The sequence below is a fragment of the Acartia tonsa genome, chromosome 6 (genome assembly GCF_053477335.1).
Source record: "Acartia tonsa isolate MP-2025a chromosome 6, ASM5347733v1, whole genome shotgun sequence".
NCBI classification, from domain to species: domain Eukaryota; kingdom Metazoa; phylum Arthropoda; class Copepoda; order Calanoida; family Acartiidae; genus Acartia; species Acartia tonsa.
In genome coordinates, this window is record NC_137265.1 from 44,550,156 (window position 1) to 44,563,093 (window position 12,938).

General features: G+C 32.9%; 2 protein-coding genes and 1 long non-coding RNA gene across 4 annotated transcripts; all 3 read left to right on the forward strand.

The window, feature by feature from the left end:
• Window positions 1–483: 483 nt before the first annotated feature.
• Window positions 484–7,759, forward strand: betaggt-I (geranylgeranyl transferase type-1 subunit beta). The gene is made up of 10 exons (XM_080165026.1): window positions 484–575; window positions 1,026–1,152; window positions 1,579–1,684; window positions 2,977–3,086; window positions 4,286–4,335; window positions 4,990–5,105; window positions 5,487–5,545; window positions 6,004–6,210; window positions 6,563–6,655; window positions 7,421–7,759. The coding sequence occupies exons 1-10, from the start codon at window positions 486–488 to the stop codon at window positions 7,624–7,626; spliced, it is 1,164 nt and encodes a 387-aa protein (XP_080021152.1). The 5' UTR covers window positions 484–485; the 3' UTR covers window positions 7,627–7,759.
• Window positions 7,760–9,430: 1,671 nt separating this feature from the next.
• On the forward strand, window positions 9,431–10,126 carry LOC145322771 (uncharacterized). The gene is made up of 2 exons (XR_013880805.1): window positions 9,431–9,678; window positions 9,899–10,126. It is a non-coding gene; the product is annotated as an uncharacterized LOC145322771 (long non-coding RNA).
• A 3-nt stretch (window positions 10,127–10,129) lies between these two features.
• Window positions 10,130–12,635, forward strand: LOC145322770 (acylphosphatase-1-like). Of its 2 annotated transcripts, XR_013880804.1 has the most exons (5): window positions 10,130–10,215; window positions 10,721–10,800; window positions 11,173–11,242; window positions 11,555–11,880; window positions 12,414–12,635. XR_013880804.1 is itself a non-coding variant. In XM_080165027.1 (4 exons), exons 1-4 carry the CDS (start codon window positions 10,168–10,170, stop codon window positions 11,651–11,653), a joined length of 297 nt encoding a protein of 98 aa, XP_080021153.1. In that variant the 5' UTR covers window positions 10,130–10,167; the 3' UTR covers window positions 11,654–12,490. The 2 variants fall into 2 exon arrangements, 1 of the variants encoding a protein (XP_080021153.1); XM_080165027.1 differs by having other exon boundaries at window positions 11,555–12,490.
• The last annotated feature ends 303 nt before the right edge of the window (window positions 12,636–12,938 follow it).

Sequence of the window (12,938 nt, forward strand, 5' to 3'; positions counted from 1 at the left end):
ATGCAACTTTTCCATTACAAATCCACAGAAACATTTTACCATAAAAACAAACTCAAGGAATCAATATATAAACAAAAACTTTCTCAAAAAAACAAAAACTATGCATAAGAAGTACTTTGTAAGTTCGAAAGCCAACTCACCAATAAGTGAAGGTGACTTTGTCGTACAGACAGAAAGACAGACATATCCTAGTATCCTAAAAAGCATTTAATGTAAAAATTATAGGATTATTAAAAGAAAATGAAGTAGCGGGTTTCGTCGTATTTTCACAGCAGCTTTTGATAAGTTATTTAAGGTTAGGTTACGTTAAGTAAATGTTAATGATTGCCCCACAATGTTAGGAAATAGTCCCTGTTTGGGCTAGAAATATGGAAAAGGCTACTGTGAAAATACGACGAAACCCGCTACTTTTTTTTCTTTTTCCCTGATCCAAAATAAATTTTTTATTACCTATCTATTATTTTACTATTTATTTTTCAGATGAAATGGTTGAAACAGAAATAAAGAATGAAAATGTAAACGGCGGTAGCGGAATGAACAAATCAGAAAGTCAGAACAAAATGACATCGGTTAAGGTAAACAATAACGTATCACTAGTCCTATGATATAAAGTGGAAGTTTTTTGTAGTTTGAAGCTTAAGATCACGGAAATTGCTGGTCTAAATGGGTGGCGCCTTTAAGGGAAGCTAATAAATATCTTTAAAGGTGTTTGGCCATTTACTGACCTCGACCGTCCTCCCCTAGGGGCAAAGCAACTAGTATAGTATAAAGTGGAATGATGTCTCTCAGTCCGTCCGTCGTCCAGTTCAATACATATATCTCGTTAACCGCTGGACCGATTTGACTCCGCTTTTCAGAGAATTTTAATAGTGGTCATACTAAAGCCTGATATAAGTAATGTAGGTCGTTACCCTAAAACTCTGTGGGATTGAAGACTCCGGAAATAACTTAGTACAAGTGCCTAAGAACTTTTTTTGTACCGGTATTTTTATGTGTCTGCTGCAGATTAATCAACTTTGTTTTAGTCTGAAAGTTTACGGAAGATAATGGACCGTCACGCCAAGTTCTTGAAGATGACCCTCAATATGCTGCCGAGTTCAGCTGCGGGCTATGACATGCAGAGGATGACAATACTCTACTTTGCAGTCTCAGGTATTATAATAGCCGTCCTGCATGGTTAGTTAGGCTTCATGTTTGCTTTGTCTTTTCTTTTTATCCTTATATAGAAGTAACATTATGTCATTCTGTATTTACCAAAGGATCACGCTAATCGCTGAACCGATATGGTTCTCCTTTAAAGCTTTTCATTGGTCCAAGGAAGTGTCCTAACTACTTTAGGTGAGAGTACCTCCACTCTCCCAGGAGAAATTAACCCAATAAAAAAAACTTAAAATTTTTATCTTTCTAAAATTGAAAATGGATGAAGGTCGACTCACACCCCTCCCCCCCCCCCCCCTCCCCATCTATCTCAAGTACATTTAGCGCGAGAGGCCTTTAGGAGTGAAGTCTTAAGTAGAATATATAAAATAATATACCTTGTAACTATCTAATCTTTTAATATTAATCCATTTTTTCTAGGACTAGATGTATTACATAGACTAGATATGATAGAACACATGAGAGAAGATATAATTTCCTGGGTTTATTCTAATCTAATCAACTGTGATATTGATGAAAAACACAGGTATGTAATGGATTTTTACGCAAACCTGAAACATTAGGTACCTACCTACCTATAAACAGTTTAAAGTTCAACTTAATTTAACCGCTGCATGGACTGATATTGTTATCCTTTACATTATGTCCAGAGAAGGGTTATAAAACCTACTCTAAAAAATGATTTACTCTTTGAAAACTAAAATTGGAAGGAAAGTTTCAGTTAACCCCCTTCTACCCTCATACCTCTAGGGGGGTAGCCGCTAGTTATTACTATATTAAGTAATCGTTCTTGTTAAAAGCGAAGCTTTTCTATTTTTAGGGTCGGTCCGCCCGTACGTCCGTCCGGAACGGATAGCTTTTTTCGTTAATTTAGGCATGTTATAATTGTCCTTTCGATTTCAAACTTTGCATGGTGATTCCTATCTAATTATACAATTGATATGATTTTTGGTATACTGATTCCTGGAACAACAAAGTTCAATATTATAAGCGAAGCAACTCTATAATCAAGTCCTAAACTTTTAGCACTTTTAACAGTTATAAATCTATCTCAACCATAACTTTTATAAATTAGTAACTACTGCTGCTTCATAATGAAATATATTTCAAAGAAAAAAATCTTTATTATCAATCGCATCTCAGTAATAGAAAACAACAACATAAATAAATGAAAAAAGCAAAAGAATTATACAAAAATAGTCAAAATGTTAAAATATATCTTTAAAATTTTTTTTTTACATTCACAGCTACTGTTTAGATCTTTACTTAAACACAACCAAACAACAAATATTTATAAGAGATGCGGTCAAACTGGCTGTGTAATAAAAGAAAGAAAGGGAAGGGTGTATAGTTTGAAAAAATTATTTTTTAAAAACAATTTCAACTGCATTTTGAATCAAGTTCTACGATTTAACAATGGTTAAATTTTCTCGTGCTAATCTTATCCAAGGATTATTACTTTTAAGTTGCTCAAAAGGAACAAATTGTAAATAGCTAGGGTTGTGGCCATTTTGTGAAAAATGTTGTCCTACAGTTTTTACAGAATTTGGTTCAATTGAATTTTTGTTTTCTCTGAATCTATCCACTGCTTTACGTCCTGTTTGTCAAATATATTGTGGATAAGATTTACATGTTAATAAACATTATCCTGTATCAAGAAGTTTTTCAACAAATTTACTTACAATTTTACTTCGACTCTTATACATTTACATTCTGATTATTCAGTTCTGACACTATACAAGTGTTTATGTCCGTTTCTCCTACGGTTTCAGAGATTCGCTTTTATGGATGATGTCATCCTTGTACTAATTCTTTTAGATGTGGTTTCCGTGCTTCATCAACACTGAAGATAAAAAGTGGCGAGGCTGCGACTCATGTTCATGATTACCATCACATAGCCATGACTTATACAGCATTGTGTGTCTTAGGTAGGTTTACAATCTTCTTGGGGCTTAGGTGCCTATTATATATCTTACTTTTGAAGCAGCTTATAGTGCCTATTTAAAATTGACCTCATACAATACAAATGACTAATGTTAAGCCAATTGACCAATGTAAAATGAATAATACTGGCCTATCATTTGTATTGTATAACGTTATTTTTTATTAAGCACTAAAAGCTGTTTCTTATTTTGTCTGGTCAATTGTCTCATCGTTATGATTTTCATACAGCATTATGTGTCTTAGGTAGGTACTAGGTTTTCAATCATAGGTAGCTTTTCATTTATCACTTTTTCAGGTCAAATGCCCTATCTTTATGATTTTCAACAAGTTCTTATGACTTGCACATTGCTATGGCTAATAGAAAATATTAAAGTACCGTCTCGTTTTATACTTTTCCGTTAAGTCTTCTTTAGATTCAATACAAATTCACATAGTTATCTATAATAAAAAGTAGAACGATGTCTGTTTGTCTGTCTGTTTGTTTGTAGCGAAGGATCTTGCTAACCGCTGAACCGATCGGGTTTTCCTTTACAGGGTAGCTTCTCATAGGTCCCCGGAAGGTTAATAACTATTTTCTTGGGGGTGGGACACCCCCTACCCCCCCCAAAAAAAATGATAAATACCCCTTAAAAAAAAACAATTTTCTTTTTAAAACTAAAATTAAAATAGTGGGGTCGACTACCCTCCCCCCCCCCCAAAAAAAAATTTCTTCCCCTCCAAAAATTTTTTTTTTTAAATTTTTCTTTTAAATCTAAAATACGAAAAATTGGTTTGATTAAACCTCATGGGGCTAGGCCCCTAGAGGCTAGGGGCGAAGCCGCTAGTTTCCTATATAGCTCTGGGTCCCTTTAGGTGTAGTTTTATAACTTTGAAATTAGTGGTTCTACTCTGAAAACAAGTTAGATCTTCCTTTTAGCTAGATGCTTATGATTATTAGGACTTAATTAATACTTATTATACCTATAGATCTTTAGTTTGTTCAAGATATTGATTTACCACTTTTTAGTAGCGTAGCCTTAAGATCTTGGAAAATGCTGGTTCGTGTGGTTGTACTGTAACTTTTTAGGGATTCCTTATAAATATCTTGTAGCAGTTTAAGGCTATTTTCCTAACATCCTCCGCCCTCCCCTAGAGACTATGGGCGAAGCAACTAGTTTCTATATAATTTGACTCTTTTTTTTAGTTATTTTGGGAGATGATTTATCAAAAGTCAACAGAGAAAATATAGCTAAGGTAACTAACTATTATGCTTAAGTAACTAAGCGTTCATTTTTTGATTTCGCTATATATAATGTATTCGGATGATGTTATTGTTCAACCATGGAAAGGCAATGAATGCAGGCGTAAATTTCAGTTTTGACAACGCATTGGTAACTTATCTCAGACATGCAGGGCAGGCCTAAATGAAGGTTATTTCAATCTAACTTAAAAAAAACTTACTGGTTAAGACAATGAACGATAATTTGTTATACATCCCCAATTGTGATATATATAACTTTCTGCATATTAAAATAATCGTTTGAAAAGTTGAGACACTGCTAGTATGCATCCCTCCCCCAATCAAGAATTAAGAAAAGTACCCAAAAAATGAGCGATAATGTTTCTCGTATTCATTCGAATCCGGTGGATAGAAACTGGTTCTCATCCATACGAAAAAACTATGTCTAGCATCGCATTATATCCAGCTTTCTACGAATATAAAAATGTACAATCATAGGATTAAAACCAGTTTTTTTAGCCCGTGCCTTCGGCATCTCGGGGCTAAAAAAAAACTGGTTTTAATCTTATAATTGTACATTTTATATCCGCGGATGCGAGAAATAACTATAAATAAACTTCATGTTCCGTCTAATGCCCCCTTCCTCCCTAACCTAAATTTTTTTTCAGTCTATGAGAAGTTTGCAATTACCCAGTGGAAGCTTTAAGGCTGCTGCAGAGGGGGGAGAGGACGATATGAGATTCATCTACTGTGCTGCTGCCATCTCTAAGATCTTAAATATCAAGTAAGATTTTGTACATGTAGATGAGGAAACTCACAGGGATCTAAAGGGATAAGATAATAGTCGATAAATTTATGTTCATCCCAAATGATGATAAACAAAATTGCCCCTTCTATATATAACAACTAGTTGTTAAAACGTTTGTACACTCAACTAAATGTATCAACTAATCAAAAATTAACCAAAGTTCTTAAGCTAACGATTAAGAAAACGTTATTATAAGACTTTGGGGACTATTGAAATAAACACCCCAATGTCTCCTCCCTAAATGCGAAACTCAACACTAAGAATTTCATGTAGAGGCCCCTTTTAACTCTCTAAAATTGACAAATTAAAACATTTTAAAATCATCATCAAAAATTTAAAAACCAATTCCTATTTTAGTACTGGAATAGATCAGGATAAAGCAGTGGACTACATACAGAACAGTATTACATATGAAGGTAAAAATATTAATTTCAACTTTAATTAGCACATCTACTCTGCAAAATTGACCCCAATGTCCGTAGTCGTACGTCCTTTTAAACATGTCGATTTTTGACCTTTTTATGTGATATTATTTTCCAATTGATCTGATTTCTGGAATACTGATCCCTAGGACAACAAAGTACAATGTCATAAGCTAAATATCTCTGTAATCATGTCTATTGAATGTAAGTATGTCCTTTAAAAGTATATAGTATTTACCTAAGTAGTTTTTCAACAAATTTACTTACAATTTTGTTTCGACTTTTTTACATTTTTGTTCTGATTATTCAGTTCTGATACTCTACAATTGTTAGTGTTCGTTTGTCCTACCGTTACAGAGCTTTGCTTTTATGGATGTTGTCATCCTCGTTTTCCTTTTCTTTTTATCTCTTTACAAATTTGGATCAATTTGAATTCTGTTTGTTGTGTAAAGGTGGAATAGCACAAGGACCATACCTGGAGGCGCACGGAGGATCAACCTACTGCGCCGTTGCCTCTCTGTACCTGATGGACAGGCTGGAGGACGGGCTCAGCGCCTGCCAGAGGTCACAGCTGGTCCGCTGGCTGGTCAACAGACAAAGACAAGGACTTAATGGACGGCCGGATAAGGATGATGATACCTGTTACACATTTTGGATTGGTAAGTTTTTAAAATTAATGGGCTGTAACTAATTCTAAAGTAATAGAATGTCTGAAGCAAAGAATCTCGCTAACTGCTGATCCGATATGAGTCTCCTTTACAGTGAAGCTTTAATCTGATATCATTTTTTCTTACTATGTAGGTATGTATGATACGATAAGTCTATCTAATTGATTTATATTTTATTCCTCTACTAGCGGCTACGCCCCTAGAGGCCTCTTGGGGCACATAACATTTTTCTTTTCAATCTTTGTTAAGATGAGCTGTTTACCAAAAAATATCTGCTAGGTACACACAGACAGACAGAAAAAATCTTGTTACTTTATTATTTGGATTAATCTATCTATCCTAGGTGGAGCTTTGAAATTACTGGGTGCATCTGGTTGTGTGGACTGGAACCAGATTTTGGAATTTGTTTTGTCCACTCATTGTCCAGAAACCGGAGGTAAAACTAATTTTATACACGGCGACGCAAAATAAACTACGTTTTGAGAAACAGCCAGAAGGAATAAAGGAAAAAATTATTTTAGGTCCATAGGTATTCTCTGTAAAAATAGATACCTGATTTTTATTTCTGACCATACAATAATGGGTAGGTCCATGTGAAAGATTCAGCTTAAAGTTAAAAGATTCGATTTTTTTGTTGAAGCACAAGAACTAGTCATGGAATTATTACTGGCAAAATAGTTTTTCAACTAATTAAAATTTTGATTAATTCGTTATTGTTATTTTTATGGTCCTACAGACCTCCTAAACAATGGTTTCCTTAAAATTTGTGTATCTGTGTTTGAGTGTAATGCTATACTGCCCTGCAACTTTGCATTTTCTTATTTTAACCGATTTTAATTAGATTTGTAATTATTTCTCGAAGACTGAAAGCATATGTGAAATACCTACTGCGTGTTTATATACTTTTTTTTTATAAAAAGAAGGCTTTAAAGTTGACTATTTTATATGAGTAAATAATAATAAGTTGATTTATAAGTATAGATGTGACCGTAAAACTACTTGTATCCCCCTGTTAAGGATCTTTTTTTACTATCAAATTGCTTTCTGCTCTTTTCTAGCGATTTGGCTGTATTAAAATTCCCGACGCTATTGATTGATTTTCAAAGACCCAATTGAAAGTCGGCACAGGGTCCTCTGGATGGGGACATACAGTTTTTAACCCCATGCTCTATCTATTATTTTACTCTTATGTTCAATTAAGGTTTTGGTAAATGGCCGGACACAAACTCAGATCCTGTGCACACCTACCTGGGCTGGGCAGGACTCTCCCTCGGGATGGAGGGGTGTCCTCCCCTGGCAGGTGTCCAACCCAATATCCAGCAGGTTGATCCAGCCCTAAATATTACACTCAGAGCCAAGGAGCATCTTCATTCCATACATCAGAGCTTTGCCAAGCAAGATTTATGAAAGCTAAATAAGACACCCAGGAGCTGTGATTCTGCAAATTAATTCTAATTGAAATTGCTCAAAATTTGGCTATTTTACATGTTTTGTTCTTTAACTAAAGGGAAGTGGGTAATAAGGGGACTAAAAGAAGAAAGTGAGTTGTGGGAAAATTTTCACTAGAATTGTTTGTCAGAATCCTGAGGAGGATATTTAAAAAAAAATTAGGGTCGTTGTTCGCTGGTGAGGCAAAATTATTTTTGTGAAAGATCCTCCAAAATCGCACAAAAATCTACAAAAATAAAATAATAAAGTCTTAAAAGGGTTAGGTACCTATTAACATAAGATTTTGTTTAATTTTTGTAGATTTTTAAAGCGATTTTGGAGGATTTTTCACAAACATTTTTAGCGAGCCTCACTAATTTTAGTGTGGCAGTGAGCCAAAAAGTTTTTTAAGAATCCACCTCTGGTCCCTTGTCTATGGAGCCATAAGTTAAAATAGTATTACATTCAGAGCAAATATGCAATTATTTCACCTTTAATATCACGTCAAGTAAACCTTAACTTTTAATATTGTAATGAATTCTAAAAGATATATTCATAGAAAGAATTATTAGTTTACATTTGATGTATACAAAATATTCGTAAAAAAAGAAATATTTATAATGTGTTTATTAATTTAATCGATATAATTTTTATCCAAACGTACTTTATACATCGAAATATAAATGTTAGCTTACCATTATTTGCTTTAACTGTTAGCATTATGTATTTTGTCCGTCCATCCTAAATGTTTTCGAAGCTACTTTATAATTGACTGTTTCTGTCTGTCATTCTGTCTTCTGTAATGTAGATACTTTTACGGTATGGCTTCGAAACCGATTTATATCCTCTGGATTAGAACCGGTTCTCAGCCATATGAAAAATTACGTATAGCACCGTAATACAGAAAATTTTCCACGAATATTAGAATACAAATTATAAGATTAATACCACTTTTGACTGGTTTTATTCCTATAATTTTTTATTTTAATATCCCCAGAAAGCAGTCTATAATACGATGCGATATTAATATAAATTACTATTCTATTTTTTTTGCTATCTTTATCACTCGCTCTCAATTTCTTAATGTTTGCACCTATTTTTATTGCTAATCATTTCAAAGGGCTTTGATGTTATTATACATTAGGGTGGGTCGATTTTTGACATTTTTTTTCTGAGACCTAAGCGGGGATCTGCAAACGATTCTTATTATTATAATACACCTCTGGATGATTTAAAATTTATCTTAAGTCTTATAACCGCTGACGACCAGACATACAATTGTATAGCTATTTGTAAATGGGAGTCAAAAATTTATTGAATCAGAACTATGGCTTCATGGTGCTCTCAGGAAAGGCATTGAGTAGTAGAATCACGAACTTTTGACCGTTTCAAAAAATCTCGTTCCTAGCCTGAGAAAATCTCAAAAAACCTCTACAAATTGGACAATTCTCAATAAACCTGGAAAAATGTCGGTTTATTTGAAATTTCTAGGGCTAGGAACGAGATATTTTGAAACTGACAAAAGTTCCTGATTCTATTCCTCAAGGCCTTTTCTGGGAGCACCATGAAGCCATAGTTGTGATAATTTTTTTTGAAATGTCGTCTTTGCATATTAATAAGTAATAAAATACATTTTTAAGTGGTCGCATTCTAAATCTCAATTTTTTAAAATTCTTTTTCCGTCAGATTTTTTTAAAAGTTAATTTTATCTGTTGCATATCCCCTCTTTGTCTAATTCCCATATGAACCCGCTCTATTATACATAATCGTTCTTGTATTTGAAAGCTTTAGAAAAGCACAAAGTATTTAATTTTATGGACTAACTCTTCATAATTGTAATTTATTTATTTAGTTGTGAATGTTAACTAACCAAATGTTATATTTTAATATTTTTTGATAAATTATAAGTTATGCAAATGTTTTAATATTGTGTTAATGTATTTATTTTATGTAATATCCAGCAATATTTCTTTCTAGCCTGTTTTTATTTTAATTTTAATAGCTATTTGTAATTGTTTTATAAAAATTTAGGTATCATGGAAAGAAAACGAAGTAGCGGGTTTCTTCATATTTCATAGTGTCTTTTGATATGTTAATTTAGGTTAGGCAAATGTTAATTAATGCCCCGCAGGGTTCGGAAATTGGGTTAGATCCCCCCCCCCCCACACAGGGGCTAGAAATATGAGAACAGCTACTGTGAAAATACGACGAAACCCGCTACTTCGTTTTCTTTCCATGATCCAAATTTAAGAAAAATTACGTATTCAGCAAGGGTAGCACTACCCCCCCCCCCCCCCCGCAATAATTTGATCTAGCATAATCTTTAGGGGGTTAGATTGTGCTCTGTTTGCAAAATATGTGATGCAAATGCAAAACTTCTAAAGTCAAATGTCAGTTACAGTGAAATGGATGATAATGTTTTTTTTTATCCCAGTGCATGCAGTATTTTTAAACATAATATTTTTCATATATTTTCAGACATTTTTCTTTATTTGTTTTACATTTATTTATTTAATTAAAATGAGTTCTTCAAAATTAATTGCTTTGGAATATGAAGTTTTTGGAAAGGTAGGATTTTAATTATATCAAGAACAAGTATGTCATTGTCTAGTAAGTAGCGGAGCAATAACACAATATCATTTTAAGTTTATAAGTTATAACACATGAAAACATATCCTCTATTTTTACACAGATTAATTAAGGCAAATACCAATAGCCTTAAACGTGCTCAGCTATAATTTAGATTCCTTGAAATTGTTTAAAATACCAGCGGACAATCCTCTAAATGCCTCTAGGGGTACTTTAGGTAAAGACGGGGGAGGGGGTGGAGTCGACTCACATTTTCAATTTTAGTTTTAAAAGGAAAATGAAATAAAATGGTTTGCGGGGTTGGCTTTTTTCTGTGGACTATTTACGTCCTAAAAATAGTTATTGAACTTCCCAGGTCCTATTAAAAGCTACATTCTAAAGGAGCACCATTTCGGTTCAGCGGTTAACGAGACTCACACACAGAGAGACTCACATACATCCTGATACTTTTATACAAGGATTAACATTTTTTTTTGTTTTTTAGGTGCAAGGTGTGTTTTTCCGTAAGTATACAGACAAACAAGCAAGTAAACTAGGAGTAAGGGGCTGGATAATGAATACTAAGTAAGTTTATCATGGTCAGTAGCGAAGTTTATGTCTGTTAAAAACCGTAATATAGAAACATTCGGTAGATGGGAAAAACTTGGGAGAAATGTGATTAACTCGACTGCTATATAAGATAGACTTCTGTAAAAACACCCTGTAAATACATTTCTTTGCCTGTGACGGAGAAAATATGAATTCCAACGCCTGCTATATGATAGGTATAAGTTTCTGAAATTTCTTTAGCAAAAAATTGGCAGCCTTATTTTGTAGTTGATATTTTGATCATATTTGTTTAAATTTCTATAATTTCATAACGGATGTTGTCATCCTTGCTTTTTGATTTAAAAAAATTAAAACAAATATATAGAATATACGTTTTGTTTATTTCAGGAACCAAACAGTAAAGGGAGAATTAGAAGGGCCAGAGGATAAAGTATTGGAAATGAAGAAATGGCTGCAGGTTCTGGTGTTTATTATATTGATTTATTAGAGTTTCTTTGGCTTTGAGTATGACAGGTGTCCCAATTAATATGATATCAATATATTCAAATTTAAAGTACCTTATCAAGAGAAGTTTTGGAAAGCTCTGTAGCATTTTGTAAGTCAAACTGGTTATAAGGAAATAGAAATTTAATTTAAAGGAAATTACTTATGAATGAATTTTGGGGCTTTCTTAAAACAAAGATTTGATCCTTTTGGCTTGTAAAGCAAAACAATAAAGTTGGTGAGGTTTGTGAATGCAATCAATAACAAATAATAAACACCATTGCAGGTCACGGGGTCACCAAGTTCCAGAATTGACAAGGCAGTTTTTAACAATCAAAGAGAGATTGAAAAATATACTTATGAACATTTTGGAATCAGAAAATGAATTATTTATTTTTTTGTCAATGCTTTTTAAAAGCTTACTTTTGTTTTTAACTTATTAAAAGTTGCTTTGCTATGCTAAGATGAAACACCAAGTCTGTGATGTAACTGTGTTGCACAAACACACTCGAAACTTTGCACATTTGTGTTCTTGTGCTACTATGATTATTATTATTCTTGTTGATATGAAATTTACCTCAAACAGTGATAAAGTTATTGTAAACTAAAAATGTTATTTAACATCCAACATATGAAAACAAGAATTCACTGATCCATAAAATCGAAGCTCTCCAAAGCTGTAGGACAAACGAACATAACAGTCAGAACTGAAGTAGCAGAATATATATTTGTAAGACAATTTGTTGCAAATATGCTGAAACACAGGATACTGTTTAAGGACATACTAAAATATGGACAAGACATACTTACATTTGTTTTAGGAATTTATTTTAGAGATGCTTTGCTTATAACATTGTGCCTTGTTGTAATAGGACTCAGTATTTCAAAAATCAGATGAATAAGATAAATATATCAGGTGACAAAATTCTTGTTAAAAATCAATATGATTAAAATGTACGTACGGACTTTCTGGTAACGATTATAGAGTTGCTACGCTTTCTTACTTAACTGTTCTAGGAATCATCATTCGAAGTTTGGATTTGAAAGGACAATCATAACATGCCCTAGTTAACGATAAGAGCTAGGTATCTGTTACGAACAGACCCTAATTATAGAAAGCTTTGCTTTTAAAAATTATATATCAGTGGTACATATGTAAATTACATTTTACAACATATTTTTTAGCTTAAACTAAATTATTTTAAGAAACCATATAAAAAAAAATCTGCAAGTTTAGAAACATGGACTGGACAATGATATTGTACCTCATGATTTTTCCAACAACAATTTGATAATTAAAGAAAGAGATAAGTTTTGTCTTAGATTTTTTACTTTCAGATAAGTTTATTTAAAATTATTTTATCCAAGTGCATTATTTTGTCTTTAATCAGTCATCATTTCTGGGAGGGAGAGAACATTGGGGTGTTAATTACTCTGGTCCCCAAAGTTTTAAAATTACTTTTTTAAATTCGTTGTCCTAACAACTTTGGGAACTTTTATTAAATATTGATTGGTTTGGTCAAAAAGTTGAGTATCCAAACGTTTCAACAACAAATTGATGATGTAATTTTGTATGGTATCATTGGAGATGTACATCAATTTATTGGCCATTGTCTTATTCCTTTAGATCCCTGGATCATTCACTTACCAATTCATAGTTTTCTGGATTT

Excerpts from the sequence above, each read along its gene's own strand:
- betaggt-I (XM_080165026.1), top strand. The coding sequence starts at position 486 with ATGGTTGAAACAGAAATAAAGAATGAAAATGTAAACGGCGGTAGCGGA. Across the intron at positions 1,685-2,976 it reads GATATTGATGAAAAACACAG|ATGTGGTTTCCGTGCTTCAT; the intron begins GTATGTAATGGA and ends TAATTCTTTTAG. Across the intron at positions 4,336-4,989 it reads ACAGAGAAAATATAGCTAAG|TCTATGAGAAGTTTGCAATT; the intron begins GTAACTAACTAT and ends ATTTTTTTTCAG.
- LOC145322770 (XM_080165027.1), top strand. The coding sequence starts at position 10,168 with ATGAGTTCTTCAAAATTAATTGCTTTGGAATATGAAGTTTTTGGAAAG. Across the intron at positions 10,801-11,172 it reads GGCTGGATAATGAATACTAA|GAACCAAACAGTAAAGGGAG; the intron begins GTAAGTTTATCA and ends TGTTTATTTCAG. Across the intron at positions 11,243-11,554 it reads AAATGAAGAAATGGCTGCAG|GTCACGGGGTCACCAAGTTC; the intron begins GTTCTGGTGTTT and ends ACACCATTGCAG.